The sequence below is a fragment of the Pleurodeles waltl genome, chromosome 6, assembly GCF_031143425.1.
Source record: "Pleurodeles waltl isolate 20211129_DDA chromosome 6, aPleWal1.hap1.20221129, whole genome shotgun sequence".
In the NCBI taxonomy this organism is placed as follows: domain Eukaryota; kingdom Metazoa; phylum Chordata; class Amphibia; order Caudata; family Salamandridae; genus Pleurodeles; species Pleurodeles waltl.
Window position 1 is genome coordinate 256580038 of NC_090445.1, and position 24810 is coordinate 256604847.

The 24810-nt window shown below is 44.7% G+C and overlaps 1 protein-coding gene across 1 annotated transcript in view; it reads right to left on the reverse strand.

Annotated features, from left to right (window-relative positions):
• The window catches only part of LOC138299622 (corticotropin-releasing factor receptor 1), a 1731194-nt gene that overhangs the window by 101682 nt on the left and 1604702 nt on the right, over positions 1-24810 (reverse strand). The window contains exon 12 of the mRNA XM_069238054.1: positions 16099-16140. Within this exon, the coding sequence (XP_069094155.1) occupies positions 16099-16140 (42 nt within the window). The remainder of the gene's footprint in view (positions 1-16098; positions 16141-24810) is intronic.

Sequence of the window (24810 nt, forward strand, 5' to 3'; positions counted from 1 at the left end):
CCTAGTAGAGTGCAGTATGTGTGTCTAGGGCCTGTAGATTAAATGCTGCTAGTGGGCCTGCAGCACTGGTTGTGCCACCCACTTCAGTAGCCCCTTAACCTTGTCTCAGGCCTGCCATTGCAAGGCCTGTGTGTGCAGTTTCACTGCCACTTCGACTTGGCATTTAAAAGTACTTGCCAAGCCTAGAACTCCCCTTTTTCTACATATAAGTCATCCCTAATGTGTGCCCTAGGTAGCCCCTAGAGCAGGGTGCTGTGTGGGTAAAAGGCAGGACATGTACCTGTGTAGTTATATGTCCTGGTAGTGAGGCCTGCTCCCTTCATAGGCTAACATTGGGGCTGCCCTCATACACTGTTGAAGTGGCAGCTGCTGATCTGAAAGGAGCAGGAAGGTCATAATTAGTATGGCCAGAATGGTAATATAAAGTCCTGCTGACTGGTGAAGTCAGATTTAATTTTACTATTCCAGAAATGCCACTTTTAGAAAGTGAGCATTTCTTTGCACTTAAATCTTTCTGTGCCCTTCAATCCACGTCTGGCTAGGTTTAGTTGACAGCTCCTTGTGCATTCACTCAGACACACCCCAAACACAGGGTACTCAGCCTCACTTGCATACATCTGCATTTTGAATGGGTCTTCCTGGGCTGGGAGGGTGGAGGGCCTGCCCTCACACAAAGGACTGCCACACCCCCTACTGGGACTCTGGCAGACAGGATTGAACTGAAAGGGGGCCTGGTGCATTTCTTAGACACTCTTTGAAGTCACCCCCACTTCAAAGGCACAACTTAGTATAAAACAGGGCCCCTGCCCTACCTCATCAGACACTTGCTGGAGAAGAAACCTGAACCAGAAACTACATCCTGCCAAGAAGAACTGCCTGGCTGCTCAAAGGACTCACCTGTCTGCTTTTCTACAAAGGACTGCTGCCTTGCTGTTGGCCTGCTGCCTTGCTGAACTGCCTGGCTGCTCAAAGGACTCACCTGTCTGCTTTTCTACAAAGGACTGCTGCCTTGCTGTTGGCCTGCTGCCTTGCTGAACTCTTGTCTAGCTGTAAAAGTGCTCTCCAAGGGCTTAGATAGAGCTTGCCTCCTGTTCCCTGAAGTCTCAGGACCAAAAACACTTCTCTCTTTCACTTGGAGGCTTCGTGCACCGAAATTTTCGACGCACAGCTTGTTCCGTGGCAAGAAAAACACGCACACCGACGCTGATCGACGCAACGCCTTCGGGGCGACCGGAAGTTCGACGCACGGCCTCGCAAGGACAGCGCCGTCCGACTTCTAGAGGAGAAATCGACGCAACGCCTGCCGTGAGAGCGAAACTTCGATGCACAGCCCCGCAGAACGACGCGCAGACGGAAAACAAGCAGGAGAGTCCACGCACAGACCCGGGACATCTGGTAATCCCCGCGATCCATAGAAAAAGACTGTCCGCGCGCCGGAAAATGACGCACGACTTCCCCGTCTGAAAAATAACAATGCAAGTCCGTGTGTGCTGGGGAGAAATCGACACACACACTATTTTTCCACATATCTCTTCTTCTGCGGCTCTTTGCAGAGATTTTCCATCAGAAACCAGGTACTTTGTGCTTGAAAGAGACTTTGTTTGCTTTTTAAAGACTTAAGACACTATATATCACAAATTCATATTGCATCTTTGATCGTTTTGACCTGCAAATACCCAGATAAATATTATATATTTTTCTAAACACTGTGTGGTGTATTTTTGTGGTGTTATATTATGGTATTGTATGATTTATTGCACAAATGTTTTACACATCGCCTTCTAAGTTAAGCCTGGCTGCTCATGCCAAGCTACCAGAGGGTGGGCACAGGCTGATTTTGGATTGTGTGTGACTTACCTTGACTAGAGTGAGGGTTCTTGCTTGGACAGAGGGTAACCTGACTGCCAACCAAAAACCCCATTTCTAACAAACACCAACAATGTAGTATGACCAGCATATCCAATTAGTCGTGTTTTGCTTCCTGGACAATGCAAATCCCATTAAGGCAGCAGACCATACTCTTAACCCCTTTGCCGCCATGGACGTAATGGTTACGTCCATGGCTGCGCCTGTGTGGCGCCATGGACGTAACCATTACGTCCATATACCGGTCCTCGGGGGAAGCGCTAGCGCTTCTGCCGAGGGCCGCCACCACACCCCCCCAGGTCAGGACTGGAAGGGGAATCGCTTCCCCGTCCACCCCTGACCCCCCCCAAGCCCCCAGTGACATCTGCTCAGCATTTCTCTTCCGCTCGGGAGGAAGAGGGCAGCAGACACATGAAAGGAAAGGCCTTTCCTTTCCTTTCATGTCTCTGCAAGCATTTCTGCTGCTCGATCGTGATGCGATCGGGCAGCAGAAATGCCCACTAGACACCAGGGATTTTTTTTTTCTTCGTGAAATGAACATAAGGGGAGCAGCCCCTTGGGCAAGGGCTGCTCCCTAGGGGGGGCAAATAATTTTTAGGCTGATCTGCCCCCGGGGGGTGGGGGGGGCAGAAAACCCCCTAGACACCAGGGATTTTTTTTTCTTTTATGTTTAGGGACCGACCCCTTCAGCAAAGGTCACTCCCTGGGGGGCCAAATTGTTTCTAGGCCATTTCTGCGCCCCCGGGGGTAAGATCGGCCTAATATAATTAGGCTGAAAACCCCTAGACACCAGGGATCTCTTTTTTTTTTTTTTTTTTTTTTATGTGTAGGGATCGACCTGGGTGGGCAAAATATTTTTAGGCCTTTTCTGCCCCCCCCCTTGGAGGCAGATCGGCCTAATGTGATGTAATTAGGCCGATCTACCTCCGGTGGTGGAAGGGGGCAGAAACCTCTAGACACCAGGGATATATACATATTTTTATTTACTTTATGTTTTTATGTATGGGGAAATGTACCTAGGAAAGGGTCGCTCCCCATGGGGGCACATTACTGTTGGCCATATCTGCCCCCCTTGGGGGCAGATCGGCCTATTTTTGGAAGGCCCATCTCCCCCAAGGGGGGCAGAAAGCCCACCAGAGGCCAAGAAAGATTTTATTTTCAAAATAAGAGTGTGGGGGTATGGCCATACCCCCAACCCAAATAAATGGGGCCAAAGTTGTTCTTCCCACCAGTGGGCAGATGGGGTAGCATTGAATTAAAATCAAAAATAGTGGGGTGGTGGCTGCCAACCAGTATGGGCCTGGTTATGCCCCCACCCCAACTGAAGAGGGTAACAGTCTTTCAGCTCTCACCCCCGCACAATAAAACATTTTATCCTACGGCAAGCAAGAAGACATTTGATTATTTAGGATTTTGGTTTTACATTTGGGCCATGAGAGCTTGGTAACTCTCAAAATCGTCCAACTTGGAATGATGAGGGCTGCACATTTTGGACTTTGGGACGTTGCCATGTAGACAAATCCACAAGACCCAGAATCACCTGAAAAATAAACATCTGGTTGATTCCAGGGTGGTGTGCTTCACATGCACCCCACACCATTTTCTTATCCACAATGCCCTGCAAACCTCCAACTTTGCTGGAAATCACACATTTTTCCCACATTTTTGTGATGGAACCTTCCGGAGTCTCCAGGAATCCACAAAATTCCTACCACCCAACATTGTCCCATCTATACTGATAAGCATTCTGCTGCAGTTGTCAGCCTAAAAATGTTTTTTACAAACTGCCCTTTTGGACCAGCTTTGGTTCCCCCTCAATTTCAACATGTTTTTGGCTCTTCCCTGTCACAGGCACTTGGCCCACCTACACACGTGAGGTATCATTTTTACTGGGAGGCTGAGGGGAACGTTGGGTGGTAGGAAATTTGTCCCGGTGCGGTGATCTCACTCAGAAAAGTGGGAAAAAAAGTGATTTTTTAGCTAAATTTGAGGTTTGCTGAGGATTCTGGGTAAGAAATCATTGGGGGATCCACGCAAGTCACACCTCCCTGGACTACCTCGGGTGTCTAGTTTTCAGAAATGTATGGGTTTGGTAGGTTTCCCTAGACTGCTGCTGAGCTCAGGACCAAAAACGCAGGTCCCCCCCCCCAAAACAGGTAGTTTTGTATTTGATAATTTTGATGTGTTCAGATAGTGTTTTGGGACATTTCCTGTCGCTGGCACTAGGCCTACTGTTGGGTTTAGGTTCTTCCGGGCTCTCTGCTGTGTTCCTCATGCGGTGGAACCGGCGAGCGGGGAAGCTTGAAATGGTAGAATGTTGGGTGGGGATTTGAGTAATGCGGGCAGTTGGAGTCGGGGATCAGAGGAAGGAGGACGGAAGTCAGAGGCTGTTATACTTATTTGTACTTAATAAAGAAATACAACTTCCCTGGAGTGTGTGGATCGCATCTACTCTTCACCTACCCACACAAGTGAGGTATCATTTTTATCAAGAGACTTGGGGGCACACTGGGTGCAAGGAAATTTGTGGCTCCTCTCGGATTCCAGAACTTTCTGTCACCGAAATGTGAGGCAAAAGTGTTTTTTAGCCAAATTTAGAGGTTTGCAAAGGATTCTGAGTAACAGAACCTGATGAGAGTCCCACAAGTCACCCATCTTGGATTCCCCTAGGTATCTAGTTTTTAAAAATGCATAGGTTTGGTAGGTTTTCCTAGGTGCCGGCTGAGCTAGAGGCCAAAATCAACAGGTAGGCACTTTGCAAAAAACACCTCTGTTTTCTTTGAGAAAATGTGATGTGTCCACTTTGTGTTTTGGGGCATTTCCTGTCACGGGCACAAGGCCTACCCACACACGTGAGGTGTTGGAGACTTGGGGGAACCCTGGGTGGAAGGAAATTTGTGGCTCCTCTTAGATTCCAGAACTTTCTGTCACCGAAATGTGAAGAAAAAGTGTTTTTTTAGCCAAATTTAGAGGTTTGCAAAGGATTCTGGGTAACAGAATCTGGTGAGAGCCCCACAAGTCCCCCCTTCTTGGATTCCCCTAGGTCTCTAGTTTTCAAAAATGCACAGGGTTTGTAGGTTTCCCTAGGTGCCGGATGAGCTAGAGGCCAAAATCCACAGGTAGGCACTTTGCAAAAAACACCTATGTTTTCTGTGGAAAAATGTGATGTGTCCACTTTGTGTTTTGGGGCATTTCCTGTCGCGGGCGCTAGGCTACCCACACAAGTGAGGTACCATTTTATCGGGAGACTTGGGGGAACATAGAATAGCAAAACAAGTGTTATTGCCCCTCGTCTTTCTCTACATTTGTTCCTTCCAAATATAAGACAGTGTGTAAAAAAGAAATGCCCTGTAATTCACATGCTAGTATGGGCACCCCAGAATTCAGAGATGTGCAAATAAGCACTGCTCCTCAACAACTTATCTTGTGCTGATTTTGGAAATACAAAGGTTTTCTTGATGCCTATTTTTAATTCTTTATATTTCAGCAAATGAATTGCTGTATACTCGGTATAGAATGAAAACCCACTGCAAGGTGCAGCTCATTTATTGCCTCTGGGTACCTAGGGTTCTTGATGTACCTACAAGCTCTATATATCCCCACAACCAGAAGAGTCCAGCAGACGTATCGGTACATTGTTTTAAAAAATCTGACACAGAGTAAAACGTAGAGAAAAATGGCTGGTTTTTTCACCTCAATTTCAATTGTTTTTTATTTCAGTTGTTATTGTCTATAGGAAACCCTTGTAGGATCTACACAAATTACCCATTGCTGAATTCAGAATTTTGTCTACTTTTTAGAAATGTTTAGGTTTCTGGGTTACAGCATTTGTTTCAAGCCGATTTCTGTCACTGACTGGAAGGAGGCTGAAAGCACAAAATATCATAAAAATGGGTTATGTCCTAGTAAAATGCCAAAATTGTGTTGAAAAATTGGGTTTTCTGATTCAAGTCTGCCTGTTGCTGAAAGCTGGGAAGCTGGTGATTTTAGCACCACAAACCCTTTGTTGATGCCATTTTCAGGGAAAATAAACACAAGCCTTCTTCTGCAGCCCTCCTTTTTTCCCATAGTTTTTTTTTTATTGTAATTTTCACTGTATTTTGGATAATTTCTAGGTCTCCTTCAGAGGAACCCACAAAGTCTGGGTACCTCTAGAATCCCTAGGATGTTGGGAAAAAAAGACGAAAATTTAGTGTGGGTAGCTTATGTGGACAAACAGTTATGAGGGCCTAAGCGCAAACTGCCAGAAATAGCCATAAAAAAGGCTTGACACCTGAGGGGGAAAAGGCCTGGCAGCGAAGGGGTTAATGGAAACATTGCATCAAAAATACAATGGAATGCAAACTTGGGGCCTATGTTAACACCACTTTGGGAGAATGGGGCAATAGGCCTTTGGCTGGAGATATGATGCATCACAATGAATGAAAAGACTTCAGCAATACATACTGGGAACCTCTAATTGCACCTTACTTTTAGGTATGGAGGACCAGCTTAACAAATTACTATAGATTTTCTCCCTAAATGTTAGGAGAATTAAAAGAACTGAAAATAAAATCCTACAGAAAAAAAATTGAAGCATCCACAATCAGCCTCACGAGGCTAGGAAATCAGAAGAGTACAACTCAGTTATAAATTAGGACTTGTAAAGATAAAATGGTAAAAACCTTGAGGAAAAATATCTAGAGCTGCAAACTGCACTCAAATCTTAGGTCAACAAGAATTCTTGCTTTTATGTAATGCTGACTGTGGAGAAAAGTAAAAGTCACCTACTGCCATCTTCCAGGAGAACAGTTGGAAGGCTGAATACCCTATGGCCACAAAGAAAGCCTTAAGGGCCCAGGTCTTCGAAGGTTACCTATAGACATCTTAAAAGTAAGCCCAATGAAGTGGGCCAACGTGTTACAACAGTAATACTGCTACATCTTTACATATGGTAGTTGACATTCTCGTGGAAAAACTCACTCTTTTAGCAGAGCTACAGAAAAGGAAACAAACAGGCTCCAGGTAACTACAGACTTAGGGGGGGTCATTACAACCCCGGTAGTAGGCTATAATATGGCGGTCAGTACTGCCAACAGGCTGGAGGTACTGAAGCCAACCCGCCAATGTACCACTCCGAATGCCACGCCAGTAACAGCCGTCTGGCTGCGGCCGTCACTGTATCGCCTGCGGGATCATGACCCCACCTACTGAGATGGTTTTTGTGGCTTTCTTAACGCCACAAAAACCGTGACAGTAGGCACTATCAGTGACAGGGAATTCCTTCCCTGTCACTAGTAGGGGTCTACCCCCTCCCCCTCCAGTTTGACCCCCCACCACTCTACCTCTCCAAAGCCCCCACCCTCCTACATTCACGCACCCCTTCACACACACATGCACACACACCCATTCACACATGCATCCATGCATGCATACATCCATTCACACACACATCTGCACTCACTTTCATATATACATGCAGACACGCATTCACATAACACAACATACATGCACTCACATCTCCATACATGCACACACGCATTCAACACGCAACACACACCTGCATCCACACACACACAAACATTCACACACACACACACAACGCCCCCCACTCCTCTCCCCTGTCGGAGACCCGACTTACCTGTGTTCAGGGGGTCCTCCGGCAGAAGATGGGACGGGGCACTGCTGCCACCAGCAGCACCTGCCAGCAAAACACCACCAGGCCGTATTATGGGTCATAATACGGCTGGCGGCAGTCTACTGGTGTGGCGCTGCTGGTGGCAGCAGCGCCACCTTACCGCCACCTGCCGGTATGGCCACAGCCAGATTTCCGCCATTCTTGTGGCGGAAATCCGGCTGTGGTCATAATATGGCAGACGGCTGGTAGCCACAGCGACGGTCTTTTGGCTGCTGTCGCCGTGGCGGTAGGCGGTTTTTACCGCCATTGTCATAATGAGGGCCTTATTGCCTCACGGGATTCAGGAAGTGAAATCTTTGCTAAACTTTTGTTAGGCATATGAGCAGCACGGTGCAAATGTACAGTTCTGAGTTTTAACCAAAGGAGCTTTGAACTTGGTTGTTCTGAACTTAATATAGTCACCTTAATTTCAATAACCAGCAAAGTCTTATCTAACTCTAAAGTAAAATCTTTGTATGCTATGTGGACTATTGCGTAGCATTTGAAAGGGTAGATTAAGTGCATTTATGACTAAACTTTGAAACTAGGGCATCAAAAGCACTTCACTGAATCTTAATATAAAATTATGCACTGAAACGTAGGGCAAATTATGCAGCTATTTTTGAAGATAGTGCAGGCTGGCAAGGGGAAGCCATGGAGATCCATTGACATGAGGATGCTGTCTGGAATCAGATGTGCTGCAGGGAGTAGGTTGCACCTCAGGGGTGCCAGTGTGAATCTGAGAGGCCATGGAGGAGAGCATTACCATCATTATGATACAAGAGGTCGAGGGCCTGAACAGCAGTTATGAAGTTGCATTCTGGAAAAAGCCCCCTTTGAACTACTTCATGCCCGGTGGTATCCGTATTATCTTGATTCAGCAATGTCACATGGAAACTGTTACCATGGATGTTGGGTTCTAGAATAGTAGGGTAACAGCAGGTGAAGAAATACATGGTGAGGAGCAGACGTTATTTACCTTTGGCTCCTGTAATTGATGAAGGGACACTACAAGCCCTTATACGTTTCTGTCCGGGGTGGATGGTGTTTGTTTTCAGTGATATATTAGTTGTTTCAGGGTGTGATGCAGGGTTAAGCTGGCATGTGGAGGATGTCAAGCCAAATATAAATAATACTATCATTCAACGAGTGTATGTAAGCAGAGAAATTGATAGTTGCTAAGTAGGTATGCGCTGGAAAATGTGCAGCAGTGAGTTCTCTTTTGAACACGTTTTTTCTTATGAGTGTGTGCAAGGTATGGAGGGAGGCAGTCTGTGATTCTGCTTTTAGCCAGTATGGGTGGACTATGGAAAGACTGGCAATGTTAGGAGGTTTGGAACATTAATGCACTCTGGTGGGGTTCACTAGTGGTCAGTTTGTTTCTAACTTTGCGGTTTGCAGTAGTAAGAATGTGTGCAATTATGTTTCTATGTCTGTAATCAGGTTGGTCATAATGAGAGTAGTTATGAAGTGGATACGCATTCAGGCGGTGTTTATAATTCTGGATGTGTATGTTGTGGTCCTAAATTCAGATTGTATGTGTTCCTGAATATTTCACAGATCTGGACATTTCAAAGATTGTATTTGAATTGGATCCGTTGTTGCTTGTGGTTAGTGCCTCTCTGTCTTGCCCTTGTTGCAGAATGTTTTGAATTGTGTTATCATGCACGAAGGGATACAATGTATGTTTTTTTATTTAAAAAATTGCATTCCTATCGCCAGGACCCTCTTTGGGCAGCTGATTGCTCTATACACTTGATTTGACTGATTGTTTGATTTATTTCTGCTTCTACCCAAGTGTTCTTGTGTGGGGGTTCCATTTTATCCTGTTCATTCCATTCTGTCTTGTTTGCCTTTGTTAGCTAATTCCACTCATTTGAGTTATTCTTGCAGAGCTGCTTCGAAGGTCATTTTGTTTACATTCCTTATACATTGATTTACCGGTCTCATTTGTCATGACTGACCTTCGTCGCCACCCCAGGAAGGTATTACAGGCTGGCTCTGCAGTAAATCGGTGACCCATGTTCTTCTGAAAACATTGCAGCAGAAAACATGCTCAGCAATCATCGCACGCTGAGGTTGACATGATCGACACCATGCTCACTAGAGGCTACATCATCTGCGAATGTCAACATGCATGGCAACGTTAGCATTTCCTTTTCACTTACAGAAGATGAGCCCTTCGTTAAAAATGGCAAAAAAATATGAGGGAGTCTCACGGTGTATCAGTAAATTGGGACTATTTGGGAGTTTAGCACTAAGCGGCAAAGCTTTGATGCTTGAGTATAGCATTTTACTAAGTGTAAAATAGCACCACCTGAGAGATACCACCATTTCTTTATGGACCTCAAGAAAACTCGGTCCTTGAAAACTTACTTAGTCTAGTAACATAGTAATAGTATTTATGTAACTGTTTCTCTACCAACAGATAGATTTTGTCTGGCTCCTCTTTAGGGCTGAGCCTGCGAGTGCATACGCTTGAACATGTGTCTCATATGCGAGAAGTTGTTGTGATCAGTATCGGGCTTGGGGCCCACCTCCCACTCACTATTTGTTGGTTTGCGTGGCACTCTTTTTTACAGACTTGTGATTCAAGACATGTCTGCCATCATTTCCATTTCTTGGTGTGGAGCAGGGATCAAGCACTAATTGATTTCAACTCAATTAGCACCCGTCCGCTGCTCCTGACGTGATTGAGGTACTGTTTTGTTCTAACCTCGAGTGTCCCACAAACAGAAGGCTTGTGACTGGCAAAAAATGTGCCCAGCAGGCCCAGCATTACAAAGTTTTATTTTCTAAAGCTAACTTTATTTTATTTGGCAAAGTCGTCAGTTTTCACTTGTGATTTTTATGTTTTTGCTTGTGGGCGCTGTTGTCAAAACATGACAATTAACTTGTTTGAAATACGCGAGACCCATTGCATTGCAAATGCTTGTTTTTAAATCTGTGGCCTCTCCCTTTAGTTCCTGTTTCTAGTGGATGCTGCATTCACTGAGCGCAGCATTGTGGTGCCACCCATTGGTAGAAACTTCAGATTAATGTTAATGCAAGAAGTGAAAAGAAGCATATTTCTCTTACTTTTCGGTCATGGTGATTTTTGATACCAAGGTACACTTGGCATTCTTGATGTTTTGCTGCTGTACTAATTGTTCCACCTTTTTGACAGTGTCTCACAAATACATAGCCTACTTTGTTCCATTTTTATTAGTACTACTACTACTACTGCTACTTTGACTACTGCTACTACTTTTAATATTACTCCTCCTCCTGCTACAAGTCCTGCAGCTTATGTTAATATAGCACCAGTCCCACTGCTTTTACTACTACTATTACAACTGCTACAATGCCTGCTTTAACCACTACTAATGCTGTCATGCTACTAATACCGCAACTGCCATTACTAGTATACCTAACCCTACCAATACTGCTACACCTATTGCTATGACTACTACTAATTTACTATTCCAACTACTACTGCAACTATTACTACCACCACTAGTGCAACGAACACTTTCACTCTACAAGTTAGGTAGAGGGTATCCTACTCAGATATCACCCTTCACTTGCACACTGCACACTGAGATTCACCAAGGTTATGCAACTCAAGCCGAAGATGTATAGAACATGCCTATAACAACATTAGTTAATAATATAATTACACGATCTCTGTGATTAGCAAAATATCAAATAAACTGAATGTGTTTGCCTCACATACCGAGTAGGTGTTATTTGCTGACAGTGTGGTGTGAGTTAGATTGTAAGGGGCTTATTCACTATCCCTTCATGGCACCTAAGATGTACCGTGCATTTTGAAATCATGGATTGAAAGTGGTTGAAAAATCTGCGGAATAGCAAAAAGATCTGTCACAGTAACAGAGGTGAGGTTAAGGTTACTAAAAGACAAGTGTTGATGATTTGATCGTGCAATATTAATTGGACATCCTTAAACTTCTCCCACGATTTCCACCTTGGAAACACCTGTAAAGTGATCTTAAAAATGACTGGAGATACTGGGTTTCCAGAAAGGTTGTGAACGGGCAGAGAACACCAGCTCACGTCATTAGTGAAAAATTGAACGTGTATTTCCATAGGAAAATATTTTCTTTGCAAGAAAAAAAGAAAAAGGTTAAACATGCGAAGTAACTTTTCATCGTGAATTACTCATGCCTGTTTTCCATGAGGCGGGGAATCTGCAGGAGTAAATCAGTACCAGCAGAAGTACCCATGAAAATCTACGACTCCTTAGATTTCCAGGATTGCTCACAGGATGTTGGAGAATCTACAAAAGCTTTGTAATCTACATAAAACATAGAAGAGAGCATAGGTGAGGGACTACTGGCTTTTCATTTAGAGCTTTGTTATTTCATGGTACGTCTCTTTGTGGACCCTACCATCAAATCAGGAAAAAGGCAATTAGGACTGTAATCAAGCCAATGGACGTTGAACTTCGAGGACAGAAAACCGATAAAAACATAAACAGGCTAGCCACTAATCTGGGAGACGCTTGGCTACTTTCCGAGAAGGAATAGAAAGCAATCAGCATTTGCCGTTCATATTTGGAATTTGCTTATGTGCATTAAATCAAAATGTGTGGTGCACCTACCTATGTTATTACTAGCCAGGCAGGTTCCTTTTTTCAATGTACTGTTTTTGTTCCTTACCTGTCGTTTTTCCCTTTCTCTTTCTTTCATACGATTTTACTCTTTCGCCTAATATTTCATCATCCCTTTTTTTAGGTCTGGCCCTTGAGACCTGTTTCATCCCACTCATGTTTTTTTTCATATACATATTGTTGGACTTTTGCTTATGCAGGGTCCTCCCCAGTCTTTTTCGCCTCCTGCCTCCTATTTTTTTCTGACATGTTGCTGTTGGCTTTTCAACTCTGAGCACTTTACCACTGCTAACCAGTGCTAAAGTGCATATGCTCTCCTGTTTAAATTGTATGTAAGTGGTTTATCCATGATTGGCATATTTGATTTACTAGTAAGTCCCTAGTAAGGTGCACTAGAGGTGCCAGGGCCTGTAAATCAAATGCTACTAGTGGGCCTGCAGCACTGGTTGTGCCACCCACATAAGTAGCTCTGTAATCATGTCTCAGACCTGCCACTGCAGTGTCTGTGTGTGTATTCTTACACTGTAAATTCAACTTGGCAAGTGTACCCACTTGCCAGGCCTAAACCTTCCCTTTTCTTACATGTAAGGCACCCCTAAGGTAGGCCCTAGGTAGCCCCAAGGGCAGGGTGCAGTGTATGGATAAGGTAGGACATATAGTAATGTGGTTTATATGTCCTGACAGTGAAATACTGCCAATTTCGTTTTCACTGTTGCAAGGTCTGTCTCTCTCTCATAGGATAAAATGGGGGCTACCTTTAAATATGATTAAAGTGTAGATTCCCCTAGAGAGTAGATGGACATGTGGAGTTTGGGATCCCTGAACTCACAATTTAAAAATACATCTTTTAGTAAAGTTGATTTTAAGATTGTGCGTTTGGAAATGCCACTTTTAGAAAGTGAGCATTTTCTTGCTTAAACCATTCTGTGACTCTGCCTTGGTTGTGGATTCCCTGTCTGGGTCAGTTTGACAGTTGGGTTGTTTTTCACCTCACACCAGACAGTGACACAAAGGGAGCTGGGGTGTAATCTGCATTTCCTGATTAGCCATCTCTGCTAGGAGGGAGGGGTGGAGTGGTCACTCTCATCTGAAAGGACTGTGCCTGCCTCTGACAATGCTGTCTCCAACCCCCTGGTGTGTGTCTGAGGCCTTGCCTGGGCAAGGCAGGATTTCACCAGAAGGTGTGAGTCCCCTTTGAAGAAAGGTGACTTCAAAGACTAAAATGGGTATAAGAAGGGCACCCAAACTTACAAACTTCAGAAACACTTCTGGAACCAAGAGGAACCTCTGCCTGGAGAAGAGCTGATAGCTGAGGAACAAGTGCTGCCCTGCCTGTGACTGTGCTTTGTGGAGCTTTCCTGCAGTGCTGCTTCTGCCAGAGTAAGAGGGCAAAGACTGGACTTTGTGTGCCTTCCATCTTGAAGAAGAAATCTCCAAGGGCTTGATGTAGAGCTTGCCTCCTGTTGTTGAAGTCTCAGGGATAGCAAAGACTTCTTCCTGCCAGCACCTGGAGTCTCTGGAGAGACCCCTACTCTGCTCTGTGGTGCCCTTCCAGTTCCTGGGACCCTGAAAGGAGAGGTTGGCAGCCTAAGGACAAAAATACACGCACCGAGCACCGTGCGGAGAAAAGATCGACGCGAATCCGATCGCGGCTGAGAAAACGACGCGACGCCGGTTCCACAGCTGAGAAACGACGCCGCAGGAAACGCGACCGAAAAACCGACGCTCGGAGCAGGAGAAACGACGCGCAGCATCGCTGACGGAGGCTGAGAGATCGCACCCTGCGCCGCGGGACTTTCGGATCGTCGTGTGGCTGGCTTTTTCAACACGCACCGCCGTTCCGAGTTGTTTTCGACGCACACAGCCGTGCAGGGTTACTTTCGACGCACACCGCCCGTGCGGGGTTATTTTTGACGCAAACCAGGTACATTTTCACGCTAGCAGCGCTAGTGTGGTGTTACAACTACCTAAAGACTCTTTTTATTTTAAACCTTTAAAAAATCATAACTTGACTTGTGTATGTTGGATTTTTGTCGTTTTGGTCTTGTTTTGTCTAGATAAATATTTCCTATTTTTCTAAACTGGTGTTGTGTCATTTTGTAGTGTTTTCATTAAGTTACTGTGTGTGTTGGTACAAATACTTTACACCTAGCACTCTGAGGTTAAGCCTACTGCTCTGCCAAGCTACCAAGGGGGTAAGCAGGGGTTAGCTGAGGGTGATTCTCTTTTATCCTAACTAGAGTGAGGGTCCTTGCTTGAACAGGGGGTAACCAGACTGTCAACCAAAGACCCCATTTCTAACACATATACAAAGAAGCTGTTTGGTTATCACTTCTCATTTATTGTCTCTTGAACTTGCAGCCACAATTTGCTTCCGCCCACTGCAGTATGCAGAACAGGGCAATGGTTCAGCCGACTTTAGCATTAGTCACTTGATCAGGTAGTGGCAGGATTTTGCTTGTGTACAATGTGCACATCTGCTCAAAAAATCCTATTCAGGCAGTGGTTAGTTGGACCAATCTTTCCATTTATTTTAGGCTTCATGTGATAACAAAAATATGTTGGGTGGCAAGTGGCCCTTGAGGCCAGCAACTCGACTTACAGCCCTGCACACACACATTACTACATTCAACATTGCTGCAAATGGAGGGAGGCAGGATCAGAGCCTGGGACACTTCGTTCTGTTTATGTTTGCCACTCGCCTCTATTGACATGACATGCTGCCGTTACAGCCTCTCTGCTCAGTGCAGGGCACTTTTCCTCTTCACGCCCAAATTCACATCTCCTTTAATTATGCACAATTACTTTTTTATGGGAAGTAAATGCAACACCCGCGTGGTCATGCTTTCAGGCTTGGTCCTGTTCTCTGCATTGTGGTGGAAGCAATATTGCTTCTGATAGGCGACAGAGAAGCATTTCTCATATCTTCCCCCACATCCCTCGCTCTTTGTGCATTCTCTCACTTGAATGCTCATTACAGACCGAAAAATAAAGGATAACACGTGTGCGTCCTTCTGTGCAGGTGCATATATAAATCTGCTCTTCTGCTTGAGAATTACTGCTGTGTCATCTATTCTTAATTTTCTACTCGCTTGTCACATAATACCTAAACTGTTGCACTTTTAAGTAGGGAAATGAACTAAACGGTTTCATGGGCGAAGCTTTGTTAGTACTTTAATTTTCTATTTCTCTCTGGATATCATTGATGTCCACCCACCCCCTAATCCATTTTCTCCTCTCACTCCCCCTCTCTTTTTTCTTTACCTCCCTCCCACTTGCTCTCTCTCTGTTTTGTCTATGTGTACGTATGAACAGAGACTGCAAAAGAGGGAAAAATGGCCTTAACATTGTCCAAGCCATCAGCTATGTTACTGTCACAGTGTCAGCTTAAAGAAGCGGTGGAGGGCAATCCACCCCATGGAAATGGGCAGCTGTCAATGAGTTGTGACTCATTTTCATTCATACTTTGACTTTAGAGGTCAAAGGCGCCATTGATCCATTGAACATGGAATAGAAATTCATACATGGAACACTGATCTTTGCATTCTGTGACTACGGGCCATATGTACGAACACTTTTTCCCATAGACACAGAATGGGTAAAAACTTTTGCTACATCTGGCCCCTACTCCTTCCTCATAATCTGTAAAAAGAATGCATCCCAACAAGTCTGAAGCATTGTTAACATTAAGAGAAGACTGCTAGGATCACGCCAGCCTATAAGTAACACAAATTAAACTGTTAACTTTACATGAAGAGCAAGAAGACGTGACATAAGGCATAAAAAGAAGCCAGACCAGAAATAGGTCGCCACTACTATGAGAAGCTTCAATGGCAGTCACACAAACAGGCACAAAACCGTCCAAGACACAATACTCTAGTTTGACAACTAGTCGTTCACTATTACATGGCATTGTTTTAACTTCCAGAATATAAAATCTAAGTTTTAGGAATCAAAGTCTTACCTCACTGTTGAGAAAGCAGTAGAACACCGAGACAAAGAAGCCCTGTGTGAGACAAAGAAAGACAGTCAACCCACTGCAGGTGCAGGTGCACATGAAACAGCTCTTAGGGAAGAAAAACAGTATCCTTGGTATTGAGAAAGCAGCATTTTACTGATCTTCTTTGCTTGAGGAGCAAGACTCCACAGAAACATCTAAAACCACATTTCAGGAGGGTATCTTGGTGAGCTCCGCAGCTTCAGCTTAGACCCCAGGACCTATTTATTTGCAGATATAGTGCTTAAGGTCATTTAATTCATATATCTCTGAATTACCGCTCTATTTTGAGATAGTACAGCTCGGTAATAGCGAACAAAAGTTGCCTCTTTATGAGCTGTGCACATATCGAGTTAAATATATTGACTTTATGCACCGCACAAACATAAGAACAGTCGCTCTGCTTTCCGCTGAGCAGGCGGAGCCCATCTTGATATGGCCTCTGGAGCGCACTCTTTACGACAATGGATTAGCTACGTAGTACGTCATTCCAATGCAATTCATTCCTTTATGGTGGTTAACAGTAGGGGAAGGTAAAATGTTTAAAATGTCAAACATTTTAACATATATCCAAATTGTTAAACGTCATCAGATATACTGTCAGCGCCTAATCCATTCCCTTTCTACCTCACATATGAAGCCTAAATCCCTGTGAAAGTTCAAACATTGGCACATAATACTAAGCACTGACTAAGGAACCCTCTATAGAGGGCTGATATTAAGTTGCATGAAGAATGCTTAGAAGGTAGGCATTAACTACTGATGCACTGTGACAAACCGGCTGAGACCAGCATGTGAAACAAGCAGGCTCTTTGGTATGCAGGGTTTCAGCATCTGGGGTAGAGCCTTAGTATCCTTATACTGCCAGGTGTTAACACAAATTAATGACCCCCTTTACCTCATTATTCAAGGTCCCCTTTAGCGAGAACCTATAATTATGAGGCAGTCGATGAACGCTACGCTCTGGGCAGAAGACTTTAACATTAGCATAGGTTATTCATCTTGTAAAAGTTAAAAAAAAAAACAATATTAGACAGCGGAACAATAATAAAACAAGTTATTAAAAATAGTTCGCTATGAAAGAGATAAACGTGATGAAAAAAGATCCATGAACTTTGAAACATATGGTGCAGAAATGAAAGTAGAACAAGGTATTCATTAGTTTATGACCTCCTTGACTAATGTTTGTTGAGGTTTTATTTGGAACAAGAACCTAAAAAAGCTTTTGGCAAAAGTGTTTTCTTTACTCACTCCAAACATTGTTTACGTTTTTGTGCAGGGATTTAAAAGCTTAAGTGGACAAAAATCCCCAAATCCACCTCCATCAAAAAACAATAAATGCAGTTTTTTCATGAAGACTTGTAATGAATAACCTATCATCTATTTGTTTTTTCCTAATAAATTAGTCAAATATTGTTGATCGAATTTCTTGCTAGTCCCGTTTAGAAGGAATATTTATGGTAAAAGCACTTGATGAGAGACGTGGTCAAGCGTTCCTAATACAGACGGGAAGTGAGTGGCTCACTGATGTGCTGTGGCCTAGCTCAGTTTTACCAAAGGATTAACTGTGCACACATCAACTTGACATTTATTGTGAATAGTTTAGGTGCATCAATGTTCGCACATTTACTCAACCTTTAAGGTGTTCTGATGGCCATTCTACTAGCCATCAGAGCTATAAATAGTTAATCTTCTATACTACTGTATCTAAATATTTTTTGTTTGAGGTAGTTACAGTTCCGGTCTCGAAACATAGCACTTAATTTTTAAGGGTCATTTCCAAAAGGTGCACGCCCAGCAAAGTGAGTTGGAGTGTTCAAAGCGGCCACTGTGTTTTCCTTTACAGCTTTGTTATTGTTTTTGTTTAATAAAAAAACGTTGCATTCATTGAGACCTTCATTGAGGCATTGCTAAGCACCAGGTGCAAGGCCAGTCATGGGAGTTCCATGAAAATGACTGACTTTCATGCATAGTGTTGCTTTAGAGAGCGAGCCCTCACTTGTCACCATGGCTGCCTCTGGCAGGGACTGCAGCAAGAGTACAGATATCTCAGCAGGACCAGAAATGTGCGAGGGGGCTTGACTCAGTAGTACAGGTCTGTTCAGAAGAATCCTCCATCCTCATGCCCCCTGAATCCCAGTATTTATATATTTCCCCATATTAGTTCACCAAAATGGGAGTCAAGACTATGAAACATAACAGGACAATTGAGAAGTAAACGAGGCTGTAATGTTCTATTTGTGTCCATTATTTAGAGAACTTATGTTATTGATCATGTGTTCATTATTTGTGGTGTAATCTTGCTCAGTGTCACTTGAAGCTAACAGCCTGCTTATACTTTTTTGACTACATACAAGTACCTGTCTCTAATAGAGGGAATAATTTCGTTGCTGCCAACACTGTGCTGCTGGGTTCTTACTGTGTGGCAGAACCAGAGCACACAAAGCTGAAGGGAGGGGGCATCTAGCCTATAACCGCATCTAATTGCCTCGGGGCTTCAGGGAAATCCGGAATAACCGTAATTGCACCTTGGAGACTGCTAGAAGGCAGAAGTGCACTCCACAAATAATGCAATCAACCATAAATCCCTTTAGGCATGTTAAAATAGGCTAGGTTTTAGTGTGTCCAAGCACATGAACTTGATTAACTGCTGAAGACATGTTTACCCTTCCAGTGTGACAACATTATCATCTACTAGTAGACAGTCTTTTATGGGATCCAGTGCTTGAAAGATATCTTATGCAAAAAAGTTTACCACGATGTTACTGACAGTGGATTTCCGGGTAAGATTACGAGTGGTAATGGGCAGCAGGAGCGTTGTGAACGCCCCCCCCCCACCCCGCTTTAGCAGCTTCAGTGGGTGTGGGGTTCTGAATGGGCCTCTTCTGTCTACAAATCAGCAGACACAAGCTGATAAATACCGTCATAAAGGAAGACAGTGTTAATAGAGAAGTAAGCAGTAGCAAGGAAGAAAGAAATATGGGTAAATAGAAGAGGGAAAAATGGGAAGACTATTGAATGGAAGGAAGGCTGACAGGATGTATGGTTGAGTGGGTGAATGAGTCGGTAAATGATAGGTGGGTAGATGGGTGAGTGGGTGAAAGGATGAGTGAATGAATAGGTTGATGGACGGGAGAAAGGATGGCAGATTAAGGGGATGGATGGATGAGTACGTGAGTTACTAGATAGGTAAAAGTACAGGTGAAAGGATGGCAGAGTAAACGGATGGGTTGTTAAGTGAATGGGTAAAAAAATGAGTGAATGGATGGTAGGTTAGATGGACAAATGGATGTGTGGATGACAGAGTGGATGAATGTATGACTAGTGGATTGCATAATGGCTGGATGGATGGAAGAGTTGATGGATGGATGACAGAGTGGAAGAATGGGTGGTAGAGTGAGTGGATGGATAGCATAGTGGATGGGTGGATGGAATATGGAAAGAATGAATAATTGATTAAAGAATTAATGGGTGACAGAATGTAGATGTCAGTGTGTGGATGGACGGGAGATAGGATGAATGGATAGACACTTGAATGTAAGAGACAAGGGAGCTCTTCTATGGTGGGTTGGGCTATCTTGCTTCACTTGCTTAATGCCATCAGATGTTTAGTTCAAAGTTAGTGGTATTTTAATTTTCTGGCTACTCTTTTGATGGGCAGTCTTGCCTTGCCCGGCTATGGACAACAGTGTAAAATGGTCCATCTCAGCACGAAGGTGGCCCTTCCACAGCAATCACAGTGCAGCTGTGTTATGGTCATTTGACGTTCTGTTAATTTAGTGCAAGGTTTTTGGTTACATTAGCCCTCACACTGTGAGACAGCATGGTAGCCAGGACAATGTACCAGTCCTTGATCTAATTGAAAACTGCCCCCGCTTCAATGTCCTTCCTTCCTTGAATGACATGTCAGTCAGACCTCCTTCACTATTGCTTCTCAAGTTTTTTTTTTTTTTCTTAGTGTGCTACAGACGTCCTCTCCTCCCTTCTTTGGTCATAGAAAAGTAACTTTCAATCAGAGACACGAGTAAAAGAGTAGGCGAGACAGCACTTTGGTCTTTGACGCATTGTTTAACAGGAATCCTACCTTGGCTGAATGTTTGAAGCAAGCTGCAATTTTATCCATTTTGTATTAATTATCCTCACCTTTTGCCTCTGCCGAATCTTGTCGTGAAATCAGATTTTCGTTTCTGCTGGAAAATGGCCCAGTATTGAAGTTCGCTTACTTTTCCCACTTTTATGAAGCTGCTATTGTATGCTCACTGTATACTAACAGAAGATGTACCAGAGCAGGCCTGTGCTGAATCATCCATTCTCGCTCACTACATGGGCCCTATTCAGTAAAATGGAAAAACCTATGCAATGTGGACGTAATTTGATGATTTGTGGAGATATAAACATTTTCAAGGATTTACAGAAAACAAAGGAGTACGTTATGGAAATGCACGTCATTTAGTTGTGCACGTCATTTAGTTGTTATGTCAATCACTGGTTTGTGACAAATCACTATTATGTAGCACTGGATCAACCCAAATCACGGGCTTCCGGGTGTACTCATGGCCTATTGTGAATACTTCAATGGATTGCTATTACATGAGGTGGTTCACTGGAGAATGAATGGTGGAATTTGCAAAAACACTTTTTTTCCTGTACCTGCATGAGTCTATTGCTGGACCACTTCTCTGGATGGCCCTTGGGTTTACTGACCACAGAAGAAAATTCTACAACCACTGCAAAGCCGCAATCAATGCTCTTTCTTGAAACCAGGATTTGATAATTTCCACCATAGATCATTTTATTTCTCACAGAAGGAGCACTTCTATGCACATAAAAGTTTGTGCAGAAAACATTATTTTGAGGTGTAACCTGAAGCCCTTGTTTTACAATAGTGGAGCCACCGCCACAACCCCAACTCTCCTCTGGAGCTATCCCTGGAAAGGAGTGACAAGTTTGTCTGCTTACATCTGTACGCAGTGCCAGGGATGACACTACAACATGTAAGTAGTTTATAGTGCTTGCTATTTTCCGCTTGTTATGAATGACACTAATCAGCAGGCCTATGCTTCCTTTTAGCGTCTCTGGGTGAACCGCCTGTATGTCAACCCTCCTCTCAAATTATCTCACTTTCTGAAGTGATCAGGTTGCAAAGGTTCCCAGGCTTCCATATTCTTTCTTCTCGTAGGATTGGCTAGTTGATAATCCAGAGGTCTGTAAAGATCACACCTCCTGTGGAGAAAAAAAGGATCACCTGAGCATAGCTCCAGTGAGCCCAACATCGCCACCTTTGAAAACCCGACCTATATTCCCCTCTTTTGAGAACAGGAGAGAAGCAAGAGATCCACGAGCACACTTCCTGTCAGGCTGGCATCTTCAGGTTGATTCTGGGGCAGACGGACCTTATGAAGGGAGGTCAGTGAAGTGGCTCCTGACTAACGTTTTCTCCTAGTACTTGTATTGGAGTGTTGATGGCCTCGCCCCTCTTCCTGGCAGACTCTTATTCCATGATAGGAGGAACCTGCTAGGTATATCCATGAGGCTTTGCCCCTTGGATATGAAGGTCTTGCTAGCCAGAATAAACATTCAGGGGATATGATGGTGTCATGAGGTCTCGTCCATTGCAAGGAACAGGGACACCACCTTTGAAGATGGTGACAGGCAATAGAGGTAATAAGATGGCCATGTCAAAGCCTCAATCATGCACCTGCTTCTACCTATTACCTCTGCCCCCCCTAACTTGGGAGCCAGTGCAGACAGGAAGGCAAGAGGCAAGCATGCTATACATGGCCAGTCTGTATTTCCTGTCAGGGGACAAAAGCCAAATCGGTGTCTGTTAGAAATGGGGTCTTTGGTTGACAGTCGGGTTACCCCCTGTTCAAGCAAGGACCCTCACTCTAGTGAGGGTAAAAGATAATCACCCTCAGCTAACCCCTGCTTACCCCCTTGGTAGCTTGGCAGAGCAGTAGGCTTACCTTCAGAGCGCTAGGTGTAAAGTATTTGTACCAACACACACAGTAACTTAATGAAAACACTACAAAATGACACAACACCAGTTTAGAAAAATAGGAAATATTTATCTAAACAAAACAAGACCAAAACGACAAAAATCCGACATACACAAGTCAAGTTATGAATTTTTAGAGATTAAACTCAAAAATAGCTCTTAGAAACAAAAATGCTTTGATGAGATGTTAATACGGCGTCATGACAGAGTCGTTCCCAACAAGCCGACACCAACAGCGCCGGACACGGAGTCGTGTAGACCCCCAAGTACAGTACCTTTGGTAAAGAGTGAAAACAAGCCGATGCGCGAAGTCGGGGATCGCGGCGTCTGTGTGAAACGTTGAATCTGTGCACTTCGAGCGGCGTCGGTCACGACGTGGTGCGGCGACTTCCACGGAGTCGCGGACTTCAGCGGGGCTGCTGCGGCGTTGGGCCTGCGAAGAGCGTCGCGTTCCAGCGAAGGTCACGGCGTCGGGTGCAGGCGGCGTTACCAGATTCAGCAGCGGCGTCGGTCCGGAGTCGTCCGAAGTCGATTTTCTTGGATTTCCACCAGCTTTCCTTTCAAGGGCCCAGGGACTGGATAGGGCACCACTTGTCAGAGCAGGAGTCTCTCCAGAGACTCCAGGTGCTGGCAGAGAGAAGTCTTTGTTGTCCCTGAGACTTCAAACAACAGGAGGCAAGCTCTAACTCAAGCCCTTGGAGATTTCTTCACAAGATGGAAGGCACACAAAGTCAAGTCTTTGCCCTCTTACGCTGGCAGAAGCAGCACTGCAGGAAAGCTCCACAAAGCACAGTCACAGGCAGGGCAGCACTTCTTCCTCAGCTATCAGCTCTTCTCCAGGCAGAGGTTCCTCTTGGTTCCAGAAGTGTTTCTAAAGTCTGTAGATTTGGGTGCCCTTCTTATACCCATTTTAGTCTTTGAAGTCACCTTTCTTCAAAGGGGACTCACACCTACTTGTGAAATCCTGCCTTGCCCTGGCAAGGCCTCAGACACACACCAGGGGGTTCGAGCCGGCATTGTCAGAGGCAGGCACAGTCCTTTCAGATGAGAGTGACCACTCCACCCCTCCCTCCTAGCAGAGATGGCTAATCAGGAAATGCAGGTTACACCCCAGCCCCCTTTGTGTCACTGTCTAGTGCGAGGTGAAAAACAACCCATCTGTCAAACTGACCCAGACAGGGAATCCACAAACAAGGCAGAGTCACAGAATGGTTTAAGCAAGAAAATGCTCACTTTCTAAAAGTGGCATTTTCAAACGCACAATCTTAAAATCAACTTTACTAAAAGATGTACTTTTAAATTGTGAGTTCAGGGACCCCAAACTCCACATGTCCATCTACTCTCTAGGGAAATCTACACTTTAATCATATTTAAAGGTAGCCCCCATGTTATCCTATGAGAGAGACAGGCCTTGCAACAGTGAAAAAACGAAGTTGGCAGTATTTCACTGTCAGGACATATAAACCACATTACTATATGTCCTACTTTATCCATACACTGCACCCTGCCCTTGGGATACCTAGGGCCTACCTTAGGGGTGCCTTACATGTAAGAAAAGGGAAGGTTTAGACCTGGCAAGTGGGTACACTTGCCAAGTCGAATTTACAGTGTAAAAATACACACACAGACACTGCAGTGGCAGGTCTGAGACATGATTACAGGGTTACTTGTGTGGGTGGCACAACCAGTCCTGCAGGCCCACTAGTAACATTTGATTTACAGGCCCTGGCACCTCTAGTGCACCTTACTAGGGACTTACTAGTAAATCAAATATGCCAATCATGGATAAACCAATTACATACAATTTACACGGAGAGCATATGCACTTTAGCACTGGTTAGCAGTAGTAAAGTGCTCAGAGTTGAAAAGCCAACAGCAACAGGTCAGAAAAAAATAGGAGGCAGGAGGCAAAAAGACTGGGGATGACCCCGCATAAGCAAAAGTCCAACACGACCACCTACCAGCCTAAAGCCAGGGGATACCTTGATGTACTTCCCTGATTGGGGCGATAGAACAAGGACCCAGGCCCACAACAGCAGGGGCATGTTCCAGTTCTACGCCTTCCTGACTCCAGTTGGATCCCTCTGTCCATACTCTCAGGGCCCACTAAGCTAACCCATGGGGAACTTTTCTCCACATCTGCAGACACCATCTGTGCAGCGCCTAACTTTACTTTGCTCACAGATGTATTGCAATGGGCAGATAGTACTACCAGGGCCAACACAGTGGTGTTGCCCACTCCACCCCTGGGGTGTGACTCTCGTTCTCCCCCCAGGGGCAGCTCTGTCCACCAGGACAGCAAGCCACAGTGACCCCTGACAACTGTCAGGGATGAGAGCCTGACCTCAGGCCTCTCCAACCACTCTGACTATGGAGAGTGGGGGGGCGGTAGCCCCAGGTGCCTGACACCCTTTGACCACTCTACCTTCCACCAGGTCAGAGAAGATAACCTGACCCTGGTCCTCCCCTCTGGGGCTCTGGACCCTCCCTGTAGGAGCGGCTACCCCAGAGTCCAAAATTGTCAGGGTGCTTGTAGAAGCAGTCCTGCACAATTCTTCCACCAGTGCTGGGATGTTAACCTGCAACTGGTCCTCCAACCTGGGGTCTGTACCTTCAGGTTGGACCAGGGCCAGGGGGGAAGCTTCCCTCCCCCTGCCCTCTCTTCTGTGGTCCTGCACCCC